We start from the raw sequence: 23,249 nt of genomic DNA, 5'->3' as shown, positions 1-23,249 counted from the left end.
TACAATGATCCACTAGCACACAAAGCGTCCATGCAATTATACACCCCCCACACACGAAAAAGATAAAAACCCAACTAAAAAATATGCAGTATAAACATTGAAATCCATATCATGTCAATGAATTAAAACATAAAGATTATTGGTTCATTGAGTTAGCAAACGAAAACAACAATACCTCCTGTCTGACATCTACACTGTATTTACAGCAAAATGTTGTTATAAAATCTGCTATTCTTTGAAAGACAAAGTGATTCCCCAATCTTGAATGGTACTGCATCTCTGACAACAGGTGTTCTAATGACACTTGTCATAAAACAGAAACTTAACAAAATTAAATGATGAACATGATTAAATAATTAAAAGAGGAAAACTTGCAGTGCTGTAGTATTGGGTTTAGAAGGTCCTAATTTCACTGTGGCTACAAAAAGCTGATAAGTGCCTACAAACTGCAGCACTTATCAGTCACAGAAAATAATTTTACCAAGCTCATGTACAGTAGTAATCATGTACTCTGGCGGGTTACGTGAATACCCAGTCATGGATTAACCAGCTGGATAATAACATCTGACTTGTTTTCCTTGATGCAGCGATGGCCAGGACTTCACAGAGATGAGGAAATGCCACGACAGTCATAACAATAATGAGATCTTGCTGATTAGCATCATCATCACACACAGGCTGTATCACTCTTGCCGACACAAAACAAAAAAAAAAAAGGACGAAAGGGATTCCCCAGCATCTTGTGTCACATTCAGGTCTTTAAAAACTGCAAACCTGTTGCCCATACATTGACAAAGTCTGGACAAGCTTCATCAGGCAACAATTCCCTGTGAGATTTAGAAGGCTTGTACAGCTGTAGGCATAAATAGTTGACAGGACATTTACACTAACCCAACCTGGGCAAGAAAAGAAACAAAAATCACTTAAATTACAGTCTGATTCGCAACTGATTCGCACTAGAAACCGTTCTGGAATTTGAATACCTATTGTGAGCTAGGACTTGTGTAGTGAACTTAACCTGTCCATCAGCCATGATCGTGTCGTCCGCCCTCTGCTCTAAAGGGGTCTGGCCCCTTCTGCTGCTGCTGCTGCTGCCACATCTTCTTATGTCTTTTCATCTGTCAACAAAGGCTCAGGTCAATACACATGAGTTCAACATCAACGTGGACCAGTTTGGGGACATTGTGAAGGTAAGGTGGCTGCTGTGACGTACGATGCAACATTTTGAGCCATTGTGAGGCTTTAAACATTGCTTTCTTCTTACCTCGCAAACAACCTCACCTACTAATTGTTTTCTTTTAGATTTGTTCTTTTTTGGGAGTGTGGGGAAAGTTTATGGCTGTTTTCTCATTTGGAGCTACAGTAGATATTATGTCCTTTTTTCTAGTGATGTTGATTTCTAATTATTCTAGATAATAATAGGCTGTGTGTCAATGACCAGTGGTGAATTAACAGCAATCAAAAGCAATTTGCATCTCTCAGTAACAGATTACTGCTTACACGCGTGTGGGCAGTCTGTTACTGCTGGTTTTTGGTTTATCCTTTGATTAGCTGATGCGGCTAGTGTAATGTTTTCAACTCTGTTTCATGTTTGCATTGACAGAACTGTCCTGAGAGATGCAATCCACGTCACAATACAGTAAGTTTATTTTCCGTTTGACGTCTTCTGCCTCTGTTACTGACTTTATCTCGACACTCTGCCGCAGTGTTTGCTCTCCCATCGTTTCCATTGCACCACATTTATTATTTTACAAATGACAATTGATTTGTCTGATCTTGTGGGAGGAACACAGAGAAAGAATCTTGATCTTGTGGGAGGAATGCTAAGAAAGAAACAAAGCGTCCACCGCACTGTAAAAGTAGCACACGAAAGTCAATGTTACAACATTCCCCGACACATTTCTTCTTATTTTTCCATTGTATCATGTGGGAAAATCTTTTCCCAATTGCACAGAACAAAGAATAAAAAAAGAAATCAAACAAAAACAGAACAGGGTTGACATAAAAAAAAATTCTGTTGCATGTTTCCACTCATAGACATGTTGAAGGTAAATCATGATGATGCTGAGACAGACAGTTTATCTGACTGACATGTCTATGTTCATTTTTACTGATATAACATGTAGTAACTGAACCTGCTATTTCACATGCTGCACATGCCTGCACTCTATATCGTAACAGTTTTTTCCTCCACGGTGCACACATAGCTTCAGCACCTCTTCTTTACCACTTCCTCTTTACTTTCACTGTTATCTCATCTGAATCATTTTCATTTCAGTGACTTGTGTTCATTTTGTTTTTTTCTTACATTTGTGTGCAGAACCAAGTAATGTCATTCTCTTTCACTGTCTTCATCCAGCTCCAGTTCTCGCTAAAATGTTTTTTTTTTTTAAATCTATCTCCACAGAATGGAAGTTGCCAGTGTTTTAACTTCACCGTCTCATCGCAGGTTAGTGGTGTGTGTTTTGGTGTGTGAGGAGCAGTTTATCATTACAAACATGATTTCGTCAAGTTCTGATGGCAAACAGTGTCAGATACAGGACATTAGGTGTGTGTAAATACCATCTGTTCAGATTAGAAGATGGACTTCTTTCATAATCTCTGAGAATTAAAAACGGTTTGACACAGGGTCTTATGGCACGATTAGACATTAGTGCTATTATCATTTTCTCTGCTGTGTGTGAAGGTGCTGTTCATACTGTGGTTTTGTCTGCATCACTTTGAAATTAGAACATCCTGAGAGTAGATCTTCAGAAATTGTAGTGAAATATGCGACAAATCCAATTGGCAAGTAAAGTATTCAGTAGTAGTTAGCACATGTCACCTAGACCAAATTTGAACATACAAAGAGACGAGTGTGTTCTCAATTTCTCAACTTCATACACAGTACTTCATACAGTACATTTCTGTGTTCTAATGTTGTGTTTTTCTCTCCTCTGGAAAGGAATGTGGTTTTCCTAAGTATTTCATCAAAGCTTTACAGTCCATGCATCCCGATATTTCCAGTCAGGTGATCATCCAAGAGCTGATTGATGACATGGAGGAAATTGGTGACGCATTAAATGTAAGTGATTACAGTTGGTAATGGAACGACATCATCAGTGATGTTATCAGCGATACGTGTGTGTTGGCACATCAGCAGCACTAGCAGTTGTTCACATGTTTGTTATCATATATTATTGATTAATTTTAACATAACTATAACAAACAGCTGATTATGCTGTGGTACTGTGACAGCAGATGCATTGAGAATACTTTACATCTTCAAACCTGACCCATGTTAGTAGTATGCAAAGAGCAGTACCGAATGTGAAGTATTGTGACCTTATGAAGATCTTTTACCTAACACGATGGCTGTTGGCAGGCAGTGAGAGTGTAAAAGGCTGAAAAGCAAACACACATTTGGTTCATTGTTATTGGAAGAAATGGAAAAAAGTAGCTTCATATATATATATATATTTATATTTAACATTCATGTGCATGTGATTCTCTCCTCAGACATCTGTTAGCTTCTGTTCACCGGACGTGAACAGTAAGACGGTCCTTGTGTCACCCAAAAGGCTCCAAAAAGAACTGAACTCCATGAAGGAAAGGCTGAACAGTGCTCTCAGCTCAGGCAGTAACAGAAGAAAGTAAACTTGTCCCTTCAGCATCTACTAAATGCCCTGGGCATCAACAAACAAACAACAACCCACACCCATGAACGATTGATTGCATCAATCACTTTCATCAATTGATCACTTTAGCAGTCATCAAAGTTATAGCTGCATTTTTCTAAGTATTTTAAATTTTTGCTAATGGAAATAATGTTCTCACAAGGTAGTCTTCATCACTGGACATTTCACTATGCATTTTCCATGGTGACGACAACAGTGCCCATATTTCAGCGAACGTCCTTTACTAAAGCACAAATAATGAACCCAAGTAAAACAAAACGCAAGCTCCTTGCTCAAAAGTGAGACAAATGTGATAGTCTTGGATATTATTTTTGAATTATCTGTATACTCAAAGAGTAACTTCATAACTGATCCCCCTTAAGATGCACTGTATTAGGGTTCCTGAAGTTACACATGAACTCCTAATATGCTCCATGTGTGGCAGCAATATTCCTGCTTGGTAATTACTTTATGCACATTTCCAAATGTTTTATTTTTGACCTGTTATTTATTTTATTTATTATTAATTTATCACCTTTAGAATAAATGGACATTTTTCTTGTTTGAATTCTTACACAAATAAAATGATCACTGTCATCAGTCTTGTATGCCGGTTCCTTACTGTAATCACCTCTTACCTTCAACAGCATATTGTAAATAAGTCAACGTGCTAGCAGAGCCTTGTTCCGTACTTAAACATTTATGTGTCAGTGCTAATGTTTAGCAGGTCAAATGTGTATTATACCATCTTAGCTGAGTGGATTAGCAAGGTATGCAATTATAACTATCTGAAAACACAAAGTACAGCTGAGGCTGATGGGAATGGTATTCATTTATTTGGTCATAAATCAAAGGATTGACTACTTTGATATTGGACTGAAGATGATGCTGGAGAAAAAGGTTCTGGACTGTAGTGAGGCCCAGTCCAGTTCAGCAGCTGGACTGAACCATGCTGATGTCATAGATGCAGTGTGAGGTTTAACATTGTCCTGCTGAAATATGTAAGAAATAGCTGCTTTAAAACCTGGATGTGTGTTTCAGTATTGATGGAGTCTTATCAATCAATCACAGATTGGTGAACATATGTCCATTGATCTTTTTCAACAAGACAAGCAACCTAATTAGTTACAAAATGTCCTTCCAGCTTTTGCTTGTTAGTACCACTTACTTCTCAGCCTTTTGTTGCCTCTGTCCCAACTTTTTGGAGCCGTGTCGCTGCTAGAAATTTCAAAATAACTTTTTTTTTTCTTCAATGTACATTTTCTCAGTTTAAACATTTATTTCCTACATTCTATTATGGATGAAATATGTTTTATGAGATTATCAAATCATTAGATTCTGTAGATTTTACACAGCGCCCCGGCTTATTTAGAATTGGGGTTGAATTCTGTGTTTATTATTAAGGTCATAGTGGGGGGTGGAGTTGTACTGGAGTTCATCTTTTTCATTGTTACCCAGTCAGTCTCATCCATCCTACCTGCATGGTGACTTAGGCTGCATTCAGAGTTTCACTTTGTGTGAAAAAATGAAGCCATTCTCATTCATTCTAGTGTTTAAGTACGTTTACAAAGCATGGGCTGAAGTTCATCATTTTGATGCATGAAAAAGTTGGTTCGGGGGACACCTTCTGCTGTAGCACATCATCTGTTAAGGTGCCCCATTGAACAATCATGTGTATGAGGGTGCAGCATTCCTGGTGGATTATCCCAAATGTCTGACATTATTGTACAATTTAATTAAATGAATTATTTTATGAAACATGTATGTCAGGGGTTGTCCAATCCTGGTCCTCGAGGGCCACTGTGCTGCTTGTTTTACACTTCCAACTTCTGATTGGCTGAACACACCAGATCCAGGTAATCAGTAGTGGGTTAGGGCAGAGATAGTAGGAAAACTAGCATCATAGTGGCCCTCGAGGACCAGGATTGGACGCCTCTGGTGTATGTTTATGTAACACAGTAACAATGTGAACTTTCTGTGAGATGCACATGCAACTGCGCACTGATTGGGTTTGGAAACTGGAAACGTCTACTAACCTGAGCTTGCAATGTTGTTTTAAACACAAAGCCAACGGAGTATGATGCCCTCCACTGGCTTTCTTTAAGACAGCACCAGAGAGAGAGAGTGAGAAAGAGAAAGAGGAAGAGAGAGAGAGAGAGAGAGAGAGAGAGAGAGAGAGAGATACACAGAAAGGGACACAGAGTGAGCTGCACATGTGCAAATGCAATGATATAGAGGAAGTAGCAGTACAGCTGAAACAAACTAACTTGATAACGGAGACTATAACCTACACTATCAAGATCCCAGCATGCAACCTCCACCCAGAAAGGTAAGATTGCACTAAAAGTCTACTGTGGAAGAGGAGCAGATATTAATGGAAAGAGTGCTTTCTGTCACTCACTTACTTTGTGTCTCACTGCTACTCTTTGATCATCTCTGGTCCTCTAGCCCGCATGGCTGTAAAATTCTTTAAAATGTTAAGCCTTTTAATTAAGCACTCACGCTACAAGACATGTATTTTACATAGTATGCTGTTAAATTTAGCTGGTAGTTATGTGAAATAATTTGTACTTGGATAGTGGACATATGTCCTTGATCCTCTTCTATTGGAAAAAATCTATATACATTTATAATATAACTAATCAAACTTTCTGAATGCAGTTTACTGTGAATTTGCTGACTCTTCAAGATGTTTGTTCACATTTATTGTGACAATTGAGGTAACGTTGCAGAGTTGGACTTCCTTTAACATTCTTGTATGTGAGAGAAACTACACATACAACCTTGTGTGTGTGTGTGTGTGTGTCTGTGCATGCATGCGTGTGTTTGCATGCAGGTAAAAGAAAGTCAGCAGGTGAAACTGGTGTTCTCGGAGCAGCTCAGTAAGTTGCAGACCAAACATCATCAGGACACTGAACTGCTGGAGGAGATCAGGTGAACCACTCACCAACCAGACTGTGGAAATACAAAGAAGCAGAGAGATCAACACAGAAACAGAGAATGAAAGCATGTGAAGTGACGTGTGCTGATCCTTTGTGTGTCATGTGTTGTGTTTTTCTCTGTTCCCCAAGGTCCTTCAGTAAGCAGCGAGCTGCTATAGAGAAGGAGTATGGTCAGGTGAGTGAACACAGGCTATTCTAGTCCAGAGTTAGTTCTGTTTCCAGCCACCTTTCATTGTTTGCTGTAAATGCTCATTATTTATTGATTTGAGCTCCCATATCAGTATCTGAGTGCAGTTTTATTAATAATATTATTTGGCACACTGTGATGTGATCCTAACTAGGGATCACTCTTCCCCTTCCCCTTTTTTTCATTTTAACTCTCTCACTAGAAGTTCCACGTTTCAGAAAAGCTCTAGTTTATGTGTTTTTGCACCACGGTGAAGAATGTGTCACATACATGTGTTAACATCTGATGAACGTGCAACTGGATGCTGCAGGGGAATACAAAAAAAAAAGAAAGCACCACTCAGCTTCCCTCACCAATTATTTGATAGGAATAAAGGAAAAATATAAAACTCTACAGACACGCTAGCGAGTTTTTGAATTTAGATCATTAGACAATTTTAAATTTGTCTAATGGACCAACGGATGTTGGTGTGTGGTTACAAAAATCTGTAATGGTGTGCACCTCAATGTACGTTTAGAGGTAAAGAGTTCCAAATGAAACTAAAACTAGTCCATCATGACACTTTGTTAGCTGTTAGGTGCAGTACAAAATAATGCAAGACACTGTGGGTGCTAAAATCCCTATTATCACTTCTGCATAAGCTAAATGCAAACAGTTAGGAAATGCATAGTAAGGGAAAGCACAGAGGTCCACCTGGTTGTCGGTTTAAGCACTTTATGTGGTCAGTAAACTACATTTGAATGTTTTGTCTTTGTTTAGGCTCTTCAGAGGTTAGCTGTGCAGTACCAGAAGAGAGACTGGCAGAGAGGAAACACCGATGCTATCACTTCAGGGTAAATATATATGCTTGTGGTGACAGCTGTTATAGACCACCAACCACTAGACTGCTTTCTCTGACTCTGATGTCATTTTAAATAGGAAGACAACAAAAGAGACCTTGATCCTTAAAGTTAATGATGATAGCTAGAATCTTATGATCTAACAGGAGGCAGATTGAAATGATGCCAGCCTGAAAGCTGAGAACAGCTGTATGAATGGGCAGGGAAGGCCAGGTGACTGAGAATGGATGGAAGCAGGGGGATTCAAGAAAGTAGGAAGTTTCAGAGAGATGGTCCAGAGGCTGGTGAACAAAGGATCAGAGGATGAAGAGAATGACTAGAAGGTAGGGTGAACGGGTTGAACCACACAGGATGCCCAAAAGTAAGAGTGCCTCTCAGGAGGACACGCTGAAGAAGGGCAGTGATGTAAGACTCCAACAGACGACGAGCAGGAGGCAACAAAAAGCAACAACAACTAACACTAACCCTAACTCATGAAATCCTACAGGAGAAAGAAAGGGAGCACATTCTACTGTTCGGTGTCACCAGCATTGTTGTCATCGTAACTTTCTTAGAATGAAATCATATCCGCTGAATGGTGAATTCCAGCGACACATTAAATTGGGCATCACTTCTCTGGTGTGTTGAAAACTTGAAGATCTAAAGAGAAAAACGTAGTGGTTAGTGCTGACGCAGTAGTGTGACAGTATGTTAGTAGTAATAACGCTGGTATCTATGTGTGTGTTGCAGAAGCGTGTTCGGTGTGTGGCGGTCAGTGGTCGATGCTACAGCTCAGACTGCAGCATCACGACTTGCTGCTGCAGAGGAATACCGCAGACTGATTGGAGAAGCTTCCAGAACTTTACGCAATGCAAAGGACATTCGAGCTAAGAGAGTGAGAGAGCAATTTGCATTACACACACACACACACACACACACACACACAGTGGACAAATACTGTCAGTTAGGAACTCATTAGGAACTTTGTCAGCACTTCAAAACAATACAATGTGACCATAAAATATTTACACTAATGGCTGAATGTATCATTTTGGAATTAGGGCCTGGAGCGGCTCCAGAAGGTACAAGGTGAAGCGGTGGATGCTCTGCGGGAGCTACAAAGGATCAAGAAGAGCTACCATCAAGTCAGCCACATTGCCAATGTTGCCAGAGAGAAAGCTGCTGACGCACAGACCAGGTCAGTGAGGGTTAAATTCTGCCACCACTGAAATAACTCATAGTAGAGTTCAGCCTATATGGACAAATTCAGAGCATTTCATTTTAATGGAGGCATGGTAACTGGGTAACTACTGTAATTAGCAGACTGGAGTTTACCTAGTAATATCATATGTTTTCTGTCTTCCAGAGCTAGAAAGAATGACCATGGGATTTTCCACTTTAAAACAGGACAACATAAAATGGCTGCTAAGGTATGGAGCTGAAAAGACAACAGCATTTCCTATGTCAGAAATAGGACACTAACACAGATCAAAGTAAATTAGGTTGTTGCATAGACCATCCTGTCCTGTCTATCTAATGTTAGAGTCCGCATTCATACGAGATAGGGGTTACTTAAAGAAGCATTTTATCTTGATGTGACGTTACCAGTCAAGTCTGTACGCCAGAATCAGTGTAGTGAAACATATCCTTGATATTTCACTTGAACTAAAACACTGTACATGACTGTGTGGGTGTATTTGTGCGTACAGTTCAGTGCCAGGTTGAAAGAGTGCGACGACCATTTGACTGAAGTTCGTAATGAGTACCTGCTGACGCTGGTGGCAGTGAATGCCCATCAACAACACTACTATACTAACAATGTGCCATATATCATGGAGGTAAGACACACGGAAAAGGAAACTAAAACCAGGTTGATTTGTATGAACACTTTGCCGATATGTTGCAGAATGTAGAGTTTGATCTGCACAATTTCATTTTCTGTAGCTTTTTCTGCTAATGTGTTTGTGTTGGTTATAAGTAGTGTGAAGAATTGAAACTTCATAACTCTCGCTAATCATCACTCTTTCCATGATTGTTTGATGTTCCAAACAAAGACAAAAAAACAGATTCATAATGAAACTGTGATTTGCAAAAATAACTGTTCCAACATCAGTTTCAACAACTGGATTTGTTAGAGCTTATTAACTTCCTGTTGGCTCTTGCACACAAGAATAGAATAGTATAATTTAATCATAACACTCAGACTTCCCGACTATTGTTATTGTTGTTTTAGTATTTCAGTATTTATTTGTACAGGTACAGGTGTACCTAATAAAGTGACCACTGAGTGGATGGTCTGCTGTGTATTCTGTACTTCATAGGAAGCAACAAGCTTATAAGCAACATGAATCTGAATAGTGAAGGTGGGGGATAGGGTGTTGAGAGCTGGGAGTTCAGTGGGGACAGAAAATTAAACATTTTTAAATTGGGATGAAAGGATGAAAATAAAACAAAGGTGATTTTTTTTCCCTCTATTTCCCTCCTCAGCAAATGGACGGTGAGATATATGATGATTTGAAAAGCCATTTTACCCTGCTGTGTGGGACAGAGATGGACACCTGCCTGTCCACACACAAACAGTACAGCAAGATATGGGACAGTGTTGTTAAGGTGCGTGGTATTCACAATGGTGCCAAAACTTAAAATAATGTCCAGCCAAGACTTTAGTTTCCTGGTTTACATTCATGGCAGGTATCCTGCTTTGGCTTTTGGAAAACCAGACATAAGACATTTCTCACCGTCTCTCTAGAGGACATGATGGTGGGGGCATGAGGTTACAGGTAGGGTGACAGATAGAAAGGAAAAGGGAATGGGGTAAATCAAACAGGAGAGGAAAGGTAAAGAGGAAAAGAAATGCAAGAAATGACAGACAGAGTGGTTGACCTGGTAGAGAGGCTCAGTAAGGACGTATAAAGTGAAAAATAACATGCAGTCTGAGGAGAATCCGCCAGAGCTGTTCCCTTTAGAACCTGTGTAGGCATTTCAACAAATGTATTGCTTGTCAAGCTGAAGAGAAAACACTGAGTTGTTGTTCACCTACATGTTGGTCAAAACTAACTCTGACAGGAAGACAACTTCAGACGTTTCTGACAAATTCTACAGTGATGTACAAAGAGTTTTGTTGTTTCTGGTTAACAGTGATGGGTTGTTGTCTTGTTAGGTAACCCGAGAGAAAAATGTTCAACAGTTTCTTCAAGAATCTGTTTCCTTCAACAAGACACCTGAATTCACCTTCGAGCTGGCCCCACATGACAAGGTGTGTTTGTGTTTGTATCATTGGTATATTGTTGGTTGCGAGGCTGGAAGGGACACTCTCTACCACCAGGGTGGCGTCCACGTCTGCATTGATTTGCATTATGCATCTGTCTAAACGTTGAGCGATGCCACCTATAAAGTGTTTGTTTTGTTTGTGTAGGTGTCTTCTCTGCAGGACGTCTGTTCTTCAGATGCTGAGGGTTGTTTGGTTAAAGAAGCCAAGAAATGGGTTGCAAAAGCCACCAAAGATTATAAGGTCATCACTCACGGAGAAATGGTGAGACTGATTTCAAAGCTAAGGAGTCAGTGAATAATTGTAGCAGTGGAACTGAATATTCGAATCACTTATTTTTAAATTTTGTATGACTTCTCTTTTACTGCTCATGCACTTACTGCAATTGGAGATTTCAGTATTATTCAATTCTGTCCAATCTTTGTGTATTAGATCATTTGTGTGAATAGAAATAATCATCAATCATTATGGCAACAGAAGCAGTTTCTGAATTATAAGTATTACCTCTAGGGTACTCACCTTTTATTCTTTTACACTGAATAATGATAGATTATTGATCAACTCACTTTGGGTAGGTGGACACTCATGACACTAAATGGTGATAATGTGTGTGTATCCCCGGTAGGCTCTACAGACATTAGAGAGTCGGCTGAAGCTCTTGTCCGGGGAGACTGGGCACAGTGTGAAGCAGAAGATCGCAGAAGTGGAGGACAGCGTCAGAAAAGCTAAGGTGTTTCACTCTAACCCTAACATGTGGGTTAGCCCCAGTTTCTTCTCTCACTTCATCATAACTTCATCATTGCTTCTCCTTTACCTTATACTGTATAAGAAAGTATTATACATATTCCAACGAACTGGACTGATAAACATTCATAGCTCAAAACATGAATGTATGATTTCAAATAAATCTGGAACTGAATTATTAATATATTGGATGGAGCCAATATTGAACTATTTCAAAGAACACAACAACAACAAACAAAAAACTAAATGAAAAGCAAGTGGCAAATCCAATAAACAAAAAGCAGTTGGACCTAAATCTGTCTTAAATAAATATGTGCCTTACTTGCAGAACTAAATGTAGTTATTTGCTATAGGTTTAGTCAATAAACCTATATATAGTTCTCCCTTGAATCAGATGAGGAAAAACTTTAATGAAAAAAAAAAAACTTCTTAGAAAGGACCCCACATTTTTTTCCAGGTAAAGCATTTTTAAACACACTTTTCTTGAACCAGTTTGAAGTTGTTTGATATACACCCACAGGTTAGCAAAATACACAATCATACAGAGTACGTTAACATTTCAAGTCAAAGCAGAATTGTGTGTGGATGTGGTTAACACTTGACTTCCTCTTTCTTTGCTGAGCAATGGTGATAAGAGATCCTAGCTATGTATTTGTCACAACAGGCATTCAGATATTACCCACACTACACCGAATAGAACAACATTGGCAAGTCACATATAAAGATTGTTGAAATCAATACTTTTAGGTAGACCTCATCTTGTGACAGTCGTATTATTAAAAATGCAACATGGGACAACACGAGACAAGGGACACTACTTTGAAAATAACAATGTCCATATTGTAAGTGGAAAAATACCTTAAGGGCTAGAATAAAATGCAAATTATTGAGGAACTTTTGAGGAACCTTGGGTAACAATGGCCTGGATAATTGATTGATCTCCACAGACATACAGTATACTGTACTTCTTCATGTACAATTCAGGTAGCTATAAAGCAAAATACAGCATAAAAAAAAAAAAGCAGAGTTCAGTTTGACACAATTATTAAACCACTGTCACCCTGCTTGTTGGGTTTTTCTCTCTGCAGAAATCAAGTTAATAAATAACAAGTTAATGCTGATGAGTCTATTGGGATTTGGTGTTATATAAATAAAACTGAACTGAACTGAATCAGCGGAGCAGCAGCATAACAAGTCTAATTCCAAAAACAATATAGAGCAACACATTTGCTATAAGTCATTAAGAGTTTTACATTTACCTTACGTTTTTGGGCAGAGACTTTTATCCAAAGCAAGTTACAAGTGGGGTACAAAACAAGCTGAATATCAAGTGCCCTAGGAAGAGCTGCATCAGTTATATGGGGTATAAGTGCACAATTATTTATTTATTTTTAATAAGGTTTTAAGTGTAGAGAAAGATTCAAGTGCAGGAAGAGATTTAAGTGCAGAGAAAGGTTTGGAAGAATTGCCTTTTCAGCAGGTTTTCGTTAAGAGTGAGACAGCTGAGCTTGCAGAGGTGGGCAGGTCATTCCACCATCGTGAGCCAAAAAGTTTTGCCTGGGATCTTTTGAGGTTGACATGTGGTTTGCTGGCAGAGCACAGTGGGCGGGAGGAATTGTAGACCTGGATGAGATTTGAAAAGTGGTGTAACGTGTCCTTTTTGACTGATCAAAAATGAGAAGTACTGCTACATTTTGGATCTTCTGGAGGGGATTGATGATGCAGCTGGTAACCCCATCAGTAAGACATTGCAGTAGTCAAGTCGAGATATGACCAGAGCCTGGACAATGAGTTGTGTTGTATAGTCCGAAAGGTAGGGTCTCAATGAACACCCCCAGGTTTCTGGCAGACTTAGTTTGAACAATCTCAATCAAATCAGCATTCTATGTTCATGCTGATGTTGTGTTGTATCGAAGGACCGGCTGGGAAGACAAGAACTTCTGTCTTGGAGAGGTTGAGCTGAAAATGCCTCTCTCTCATCCAAGCAACGCAACGCATGCAGAGATGCGTACAGTAGTGAGACAGTGAAGTCATCCGGTGAAAAGGAAGAGCTGTGTGTCGTCACCATAGCAATAATAGGAAAAGCCATGCGACTGGATAATGGAAGCTTGGAATGTATAGATGTAAAAGACCAGATGACCAAGAACTGAGCCCTGTGGCTTTCTGTGGAGAGGCAGTAAGAGTTAGAAACCTGCCCCTGCTAAGATACCTTAAAGGTACAACCAGACAAGTAGAACTTAAGCAAGACCAGAGCTGTACCAGTAATGTCCAAATCAGAAAGTGTAGAAAGTAGGACCTGGTGGTTAACTATGTCAAAGGCTGCAGATAGATCAAGTGGAATTAATACAGAAGATTGAGATTCACCTTTTGCAGCACGCATTCCATGACAGTCAGGAATGCCGTTGCTGTTGAGTGACCACCCAGCTTTGCTGTTTTTAAAAACAAACTTGATTCATTTACACTAAGTTGAGAAACAGCTACCTTATCATTAGTCACTTATTTAGTATTGTTAATACACATAAAACACATACAGCATTAGCTGTATCTTAATATTTCTACCTAAAAGTAGAGTAATAACCTTGGATACAGCTAATATACACTATTATACTGTAGTTGGATATCCAAGTTGGATGTAATACCAAATAGGCCTGTGGAAAAATGTATTTGCTCTTTCAGTTATTTCATCTAAAAAACTACCTAAACTGCATTGATCAGTCTGGGAAGGTTACAAAGTCATTTGTAAGGCTCTGGGACTGCACAGATACTCAGTGATCCAGAAGTGGCCGACTTTCCAAAATGAGTCCAAGTACACAGTGATGACTTTTTCAAGAAGTCACAACTGATTCAAGAAAAACAACCAAGGAACTGCATGCCTGTCTTGCCTCAATAAAGATCAGTTATCATGTCCCTACTGTCCGCTAGGCACTGGATAGAAATAACATCCATGGAGGAGTGGCTAGGTAAAACCCACTGCTAAGTTAGGATGACTTTTGTTGTGATTTGATACTATATAAATAAACAAAATTTAAATTACAATTGGAGTAATTCTGTAAAGACAGAATTCCACGAAAAGATCATCATATCTAGAGGGTTAAGCATGAAGTGGCAGTGTAATGTTGTGGGGATGATTTGCTGCTTCAGGAACAGGGCAACTTGACGTCATTGAGGGAAACAATAATTCTGCTCTAAAATAGTTTGTTGTGAAAAAGCTAAAACCTGGCCTCACGCAACCATGCATAAACACAAAATGTTAACTTGTTGTTTGCTTACTGTCCCAGCTCAGCAGGGTGAAGGCTGAGGCTCGTCTGGCTCTGTTGTCAGACGCTGTCACAGGAGTCGACCTGTGGCTTCACACTGCCATGACCCAGGCAGAGGAGGAGCTGGAGCGAGAGAGGCGGCTCAGTGAACAGAGGAAGTCTACTGAGGACTTCTCAGTATGCATACAAACACACTCACACGCCTACCCCTTGAATTTCTTCATGACAAGTTGGAAAACAAATGTCCACTCACTGTCACACTGATGTTTTGTGTTTTCCAGGAGGAAGAGTTTGAGTTGACTGACTTTGACGACTATGACGATGAGAATGGCGACATCTTTGCAGATCCAGTGTCAGCGGCTGGACTCTGTGTTTACCCGGCCGCCTGCAGAGTTATCTACAGCTATCAGGTAGTTCAAACACAAACCTTTTATTATCTGTAAAAGCACTACAGGAAGTCTTCTCAAATGAGCCTCAACTAGGGCTCCACATTAGACAATTAGGGAATTTCATAAGCTATCTTCAGATTCAATTCTGCCTGGGAGGCGGGGTTATTACATTATCTGTGCTGGTCACTATCTACGATCTCTAACTCACATAGAAACACCAGAATGTAGGCCTGTATGATGACAGAAAAAGTCAATGGGAGAGCAGATGTGCTGCTGATTTCTAAGTGGAGTTATTATTCTGGATGGACTTCATACATAATGATCCTTCTGATAATAATTCACCCCCCCAAATGGTCTTCCCTCCCTTCAACTCCGTGGGGGAATTTTGTCTTTGTTCCGCTGAATGTCTACTTCTATTACAGACCAAATTCATAGTAATTTCAGCAGGACTTAAACATCAGACATACAGAGATTACTATAAAAATGTTTAAATTCTTGAGAAATTCTTCTTGTAATTATATCTCACATGACTCTGCGAAGCACTATGTCAACATGTCAGCCTAGCACCTCTCTCATTTGTGTGGTCATGATTTTTTGGGAAGTAATATGAAGTCACAGATCTGAAAAAGTTAAGAAACCCTCAGTTACACGTTTGCCAGTCAACCCAGAAAAGGAAGAAGATTTGACAGCCATTTAAATATGCTATTCTATCCTGCTGAAGGCTGTCTTCCACTTATATTATAAGGTCAATGAGGTAATAGTGAGGTGACCTTGTTTTTCCCAGTTCCTTTCTCTATGTGCAGATTGTGCTTCTTTACCAGGTTGCTTCCAACAATAGAGAGAGCTACGGAGAGTAGATAACATGAAATTAAACTGATGTAGTTTAGAACAGGGGTGAATGACGTTATTAACAAGTGCCTTTACCTGGAATGGGGTCTGGAGAGCAGAAAACTTGGAACCGAGCTGTTCCAAGCATTCATCAATGAATTCTGACTCGTCTCCAGAGTTGATGAACACTGCAGCATGAGGGGTGTCGCTGTTGAGCCCAACTCCATTCTGTCAGTCCATCCTGCTAACCCCCAGCCACTCACCTCTGTTGTCCTATTTATGTCCAATCAACCTTACGCTTTTTCAGTGTTCTGAGACTTTGTGACCAGGACCACTGCAGTACAAGCTCAAATTTTCTCTGAAATGTCTGCTGTGCTCTTCTGGACACAGATTAGTCCTGCGAATCTGCACAGGTTCGGGAGAGGATGAGTGAGGAGCAGAAACGGACTCAGGGAACTTTATGGCCAATCTTGAGATAGCTTGGATTTATTGAATCTTGGGTGAAAACGTGGTCCTTGTGATGGTGGCGAGTGCCTTTAAATTGTTTGTTAATTGTCAAATTCTCTCTATGATCTTTCTGTCTATGTTATGTTGTTATATGTTATACTGACCATTAATGGTTTTGGGAAAGTTTCCGATGGCAAATTTGTCCCTTACTTTTGTGCAATTCCCACATAAAACATATCGTGATTCTCAGTCGTGGCAACTGGACTTCCTTCTTTTAACTACACATCTAAGTATCCTCTTCAGTGTGAGGATAGTTTGTTAGAGACTATATGTTTATCCTCCAAGTGAGTTTCATTTCTGAATGAAATAGAGGGTACATTCGCAGTCTCTAACCAACTATCCCTTAGACTGAAGAAGCTACTTGGACTGTTCCAATCACATGATATTGCTAGTGTCCTAAACTACACCACAAATGTTACCTTGCACTAGTCTTGTAAGCCGGAAAGCTGCAAACCATAGTTGGGGCCAGATTGAGTGATTGTGGAGGCCAGGTCATTTGATGCAGCATTCCACTCACTCTCCTTGAAAGATAACTCTTCTATAATTTAGAGGTGTGTTTGCTTTTATAGTCATTTTGGAAAACAAATGATGATCCCAAGTTAAAACCAGATGGGATGGCATGTCGCTACAAAATGCTGTGGTACTGTTTGACTAAAAAGCCCACCCACACCATCACACCTCTTCATGCTTCACCGTGGGAACCACACATTCAAAAACCGTCTGTTCACCCGCTCTAATTCTAACAAAGACAGTGGTTAGAACCACAGATCTCACATTTGTACTCATCAGATCAGAGGACAGCTTTCATTTTTTCATTTAATGATGGACTGTATTTTCGCTTTACTTAACTGTTTCTTGCCATAATAAGGATTTGTACAGTAGTTGTAGTAACACTAATAGGGTTTTTGACTCTGTACACCAGTACAAGACGACTGTTGGTCTAAAGCACATGAAGAATTACAAGAAGAAATGTCGCAAATTAACTCTAATCTGACATCATGAGTGTGAACAAATGAAAATGAAAAACACGTGATGTTATTTAGGCTAGCCACTCAGATGAGCTGTCAATCATGGAGGGAGAGGAGCTCCAAGTGATCGAAGATGGAGACATGGAGGACTGGCTGAAGGTAACAGCTGCTCTGTTGTTCATTGATCATATCAATATCAACCTTTATGAGATGAAAACATGTTTTTTTATCAATGTGTTTTTATACTGTGCATCTGTGTTGTGAGTGCAGGTGTGTAACTCATGTGGTCAGGTGGGCTATGTTCCTGAGCGTTATGTACAGTTCCTCTGTCTACCAGCAGAGGACGGTGCTCAGCTGGACAGTTCCTTCAGCTCCACCTCATCCACTGGGTATAAAGAGAAGGCAGCGAGTAGAGGTCAGTAGTTTGCAGTGTGTGTGTTATTTATGCTACCAAACATTAACCCACTATGTTACAGTCGTATATTCAGTAAGTTTAACATGGATTGAATTGTAATGTCACCAATTGCACCAATCAGGGATAAGATGGGAGTTACATATTTAGTTCAGTAATCAGGGATCAGATGACCATCAAGGTTGGAAACATGTGAAGATCCTAAATGTAAAAACATATATATCTTCATATATATTTTCAGGAAACAAAGTAGCACTATATTTTGTTTAGTTGTTATAATATTGCAGATAAACACTTTTAATGACTTAAATTACTGTAAATTGTAGTTCATTAAAATATAATAAAATGTGAATGTGAAATTTGTTCATTTCAAACCGCTGTGCTAGTGCGATTAGCTAAACAATGACTGACAGGAGTGGGGTTGGTTGTAGCACAGCTTTAAAGTGTTGCATCCATCCCCTTCCATAATAAGGGGTACCTTGCTACTCACACTTGAATTCTCACACATGTAGTGATTGCATTGAATGCAGGTCACATAATTGATAGGTTCATGATAATACGGGGATATCATTCAAGGGTTTTTATTATAATCCAGTGGGATTTGTTTCAGGTGTAGCCAGAGCTCTGTACTCCTACCAGGCCCAGAGTGCAGAGGAGCTTTCCTTCCAGGAGGGGGCACTAATCAATCTGATACGCTGTCAGCATGGAGAGGTGTGTGTGTGCGTAACTTATGTCCTAAATCAGCCTGGATCTGTGTTTTTAAACTGAATACATCATAACAGGCCAACAAGCCCAAGACATATTAATAATAGTTTAAATTATAAACAGGATCAGATGAAAATTAATTCTTGGAAACAGTTATTTGACAGATGATCCAGGTCAAGATCCATTTACTTGCTTTTTCCTGAGCAACACTTCACAGCCTTCATTAGGTATGTTTACTTGTCACGGATGAAGACCATGAGTTGTAGCTGAAAGCACTGAGCAAAGCTTATAAGTGGACCTTGAATTTAGATTATTTTACTAAAGAAGTAGATGATTTATGAGGCCTGTGTACTGTTTAAACATACAAGTCTTACTTAAATCGACACAAATGGATCGTTTTGTAGGTGGATGATGGTTTTTGGGAGGGAGAGCTGAACGGACAGATTGGTGTCTTCCCGTCGCTGGTGGTGGAGCTTGTACATGAGGAAGGAGAGGAGGAGGAGGAGAAACAGGAGAAGGAAGTGAGACTGGATTTCCTGGTTTGTTTCCTAAATGATCCAGTAAATCATGACATTTCTTATTCATCTGTGATTATATTTTTTCCAGCCTCTGCCCACCCCTATTATACCTTCCTTCTCTCCCCCAATCCCCATCCCCTCACCACCTGGCTGTAGTTCAGCACCCAATGCTACTCCCCCTAGTGGTGTGGAGGACAAACAGCAGCTCTTATCTTCAAGACCTACTGACAACACAACAGGTAAATGGAGACAGTGTACACCAGTTAGTTGAAAGCTAAGGTGGTAACAGTTCTGTTTGTATCTTTTCTTCCATCAGACACAGGTAACAGTCACAACAACTCTCCAGATCTCTCAAGCAGTCGACCAAGACCAGTATGTGCTGATAAAAAATATATATTTTAATAACATATTATAACAAATCAGTAATATTTGACACATCACTCTACTTCCTCTGCTTTGTTTCAGTGTCGAGCACCTCCTCCTCCTCCAACACAGAAGCCGTCCCTTCAGCCCTGAGTTGCTCCACACCTTTAACTAGCACAAATATTTGTCAGCAGACAACCAGCAGATTTCGAGAGTGTAGTTACTAATACAAATACATGTTCTTAGAAGAGTTGTAACAAGAAAATAACACTTAACATTTGAGTAGTAATATCATTAGGTGAAACATCTTATAATTGGGAATAAATATCTTTAATTAAGATGTAAGAAAATTGAGAAGTTGTTACTCTGAAGGAGTTTTTGTTCCTTTGCTATTACTTTATAACTTATCAGCATGTTACCTTCATCAGCAAATTTATATTTATAAAGCAGGAAAACCAGCATAAAACTGTACGGCTCTAACTGAAAGAATTAATCTGTATAACTTCTGTATTTGCCATAGACAATGTTCAATACATTTTATAAAAAAGCAATATAAAGTAAGTAATCCTTTTAATTTACCAGATTTCCAGAGATTTCACTAATCAAATTTTTGTCAATTTGTTTTTTAGTGTTTTTTTAAAGGATAGATCAGAGGCACAACAGAGGCAAAATAAGGCTGAAGAGTTTATAAAATATTTCCGTGTAAAGCTTTTTACAATTTTTTTTGTATAGCACCAAATCAAAACAGATGTAATCTTTACAGTGTTTAAAGTTTAAGTCCTTACAAAACCTAACAGAATACATACAATATATATACAGGATTATATAGAAAATCCAACAACCATAGTAGAACCAGGCTCAGGGTGGGTGTCCATCTGCCTCGACCAGTTCTCACAGTATTAATTGAGGCCAATGTTATGTCCTCTAGGGTAAAACTATGGTTAGAAATCATGTCTCTGAGGTTTTTAGGACCAAACAAAATAACCTCTGTCTGAATTTGGGAGTAGAAAATTAGAGGACATCCAGGCGTTTATGTCTGCAAAATAGCTTAAAAGTTGATAAATTAATTGGTTTCGTCTGGGTTTATAGATTAATATAGCTGGGTATCATCTGCATAGCAATGGAAATGGATAGTGTTTACTAATAATATTACCTTAGGAGGACATACATAGAGTGAAAAGAATCAGCCTAAGCACAGAACCCTGTGGAACCCCGAAACTAACTTTTTGAATCCATGGAAGACTCATCATTAACATACACAAACTGGAATCTATCTAATAGATATGATTTAAACCACCCTAGTGCTGTTTTTTTTATCTCAATGACATGTTCCAGTCTGTGTAATAAAATGTTGAAAAATGATCTATAGTGTCAAATGCAGCACTAAGATTTAACAAAATGAGTATAGAGAGAAGTATGTTGTCTGAAGCAACGAAAAAATCATTAGTGAACTTTACCAGTGTCTTTTATGTTCTATGATGTACTCCAAATCCTATTCTATAACCCATACATATAAATGGCAGATTGGATATTGGTCTCCAATTGGCTACCACCGGAGTCCAGAGTAGAGGTAGAGGTAGAGGACTACAGCAACTTTAAAAGCCTTGATCTGCTTTAATATGGACGTGCTAATCAAACATCTTTGAGCAGTCTAGTCAGGATGGGGTCTGAGACGGTGTAGATTAATTCTTCTCTTTCGGCTTTTCCCATCAGGGGTCGCCACAGCGAATCATCCTTTTCCACCTAACTCTATCATGAACATCTTCTACCCTAACATTAGCCAACCTCATGTCCTCTGTTAAGACATCCATATATCTCCTCTTTGGCCGTCCTCTTGTCCTCCTGCCTGGCAGCTCCATCTCCAACATCCTTCTACCAATATACTCACTATCCCTCCTCTGCACATGTCCAAACCGTCTCAGTCTGGCCTCTCTGACTTTGTCGCTAACACAGGCAACGTGAGCCGTCCCTCTGATGTACTCGTTCCTTATTCTGTCTAACCTGGTCACTCCTAAGGAGAACCTCAACATCTTCATCTCTGCTACCTCCATCTCAGCCTCTTGTCTCTGTCTCACTGCTACCGTCTCTAACCCATAGAGCAGAGCTGGTCTCACCACTGTCTTGTACACCTTTCCTTTGAGTCTTGCTGACACTCTTCTGTCACACAAAACTCCTGACACTTTCCTCCACCCGCTCCAACCTGCCTGCACTCGCCTCTTCACCTCTTTTCCACACTCCCCATCACACTGAACTGTTGACCCCAAGTACTTAAACTCCTGCACCTTCTTCACCTCAGCCCCCTGTAACCTAACGCTTCTACCTTGATCCCTCTCGTTCAGACACATGTATTCTGTCTTACTACGACTGACCTTCATGCCTCTTCTTTCCAGAGCAAACCTCCACCTCTCTAGCTGTTCCTCCACCTGCTCTCTACTCTCACTGCAAATCACAATGTCATCTGCAAACATCATTGTCCAGGGAGATTCCTGTCTGACCTCATCTGTCAGCCTGTCCATCAACATAGCAAACAAGAAGGGACTCAAAGCCGATCCTTGATGTAGTCCCACCTTCACCTTGAACTCCTGTCTGACCTACAGCACATCTCACCACCGTCATACTTCTCTCATACATGTCCTGAACTACTCTGACGTACTTCTCTGCCACTCCCGACGACCTCATACAGTACCACAGCTCCTCCCTCGGCACCTTGTCATACGCCTTCTCTAAATCTACAAAGACACAATGCAGCTCCTTCTGACCATCTCTGTACTTTTCCATCAACATTCTCAAAGCAGAAATGGCATCAGTGGTGCTCTTACGGGGCATGAAACCATACTGCTGCTCACAAATCTCCACCTTCTTCCTAAGCCTGGCTTCCACTACTCTTTCCCACAGCTTCATCGTGTGGCTCATCAACTTTATTCCTCTATAGTTGCTGCAGTTCTGCGTGTCACCCTTGTTCTTAAAGATCGGAACCAGAACACTTCTCCTCCATTCCTCAGGCATCTTCTCACTCTCTAGAATCCTATTGAACAAACTGGTTAGAAACTCCACTGCTGTCTCATGCAGGCATCAATTTTCATATATTTCTAAAATACAACTAAGTTGATTTGTGAAAACTGTGGTTTACTGATTCTTTTTTATGTTTTGCTTTAAAGTGACGCCTTGTCTATTTATTTAATGAGCTCAACCTAGTTATTGAATAGTGTATTATAATGGCTACCAGCGTAATTCTGATGTGCTTATGAGTATAATGTGGATCACTGGCTAATGTCTACAAGTTCAACAAAGTACACTTAGACAAGCTTGAAAATGTTGTGATGATTTTATTTATGAAGATAAATTCTGCATGTTTACAAGTTGCGCACATCATCAGCATGAGTATAATACTGTACAAATATTCCAGGCATTGCTACTTAGGATTACTGTACATTACACATATCTTAAATTCATCACAAAGCCCCTGATCTCATCAAACTGTTTATACTATATAATAAAATCAGATAATTTTTACAGATTATGGAAAACTGTGAATTTACATGCTTTTTAGGTTGCACTTTGAACTTCAGTTAAAGTAAAAATCTAAATGAAAGCAATTAGAATATGAATGAAAACCAAATGCATATTTTTTGTTTACACTTATTCTTCCATACTGTTGCTGGTGTATAATAACTTTACTAAGTTCAG

The 23,249-nt window shown here is 39.6% G+C and overlaps 1 protein-coding gene across 2 annotated transcripts; it reads left to right on the top strand.

Annotated features, from left to right (window-relative positions):
* Nucleotides 1-5,886: 5,886 nt before the first annotated feature.
* LOC113160008 (F-BAR and double SH3 domains protein 1-like) lies at nt 5,887-21,311 on the top strand. 2 transcript variants are annotated; one of them, XM_026357019.1, is made up of 21 exons: nt 5,887-5,985; nt 6,493-6,590; nt 6,737-6,773; nt 7,545-7,618; nt 8,354-8,498; nt 8,665-8,801; nt 8,970-9,033; nt 9,313-9,441; nt 10,091-10,213; nt 10,764-10,859; nt 11,019-11,135; nt 11,497-11,601; nt 14,894-15,049; nt 15,154-15,282; nt 17,640-17,723; nt 17,835-17,979; nt 18,587-18,687; nt 19,086-19,202; nt 19,288-19,438; nt 19,516-19,571; nt 19,665-21,311. In XM_026357019.1, exons 1-21 carry the CDS (start codon nt 5,965-5,967, stop codon nt 19,713-19,715), a joined length of 2,136 nt encoding a protein of 711 aa, XP_026212804.1. In that variant the 5' UTR covers nt 5,887-5,964; the 3' UTR covers nt 19,716-21,311. The 2 variants fall into 2 exon arrangements, with proteins under 2 accessions (XP_026212804.1, XP_026212803.1); XM_026357018.1 differs by having other exon boundaries at nt 6,728-6,773.
* The last annotated feature ends 1,938 nt before the right edge of the window (nt 21,312-23,249 follow it).

This window comes from Anabas testudineus, chromosome 10 (genome assembly GCF_900324465.2).
Source record: "Anabas testudineus chromosome 10, fAnaTes1.2, whole genome shotgun sequence".
Classification (NCBI taxonomy): domain Eukaryota; kingdom Metazoa; phylum Chordata; class Actinopteri; order Anabantiformes; family Anabantidae; genus Anabas; species Anabas testudineus.
The sequence above is the reverse complement of the archived record's forward strand: the minus strand, read 5'-3'. Positions and strand labels throughout refer to the sequence as shown.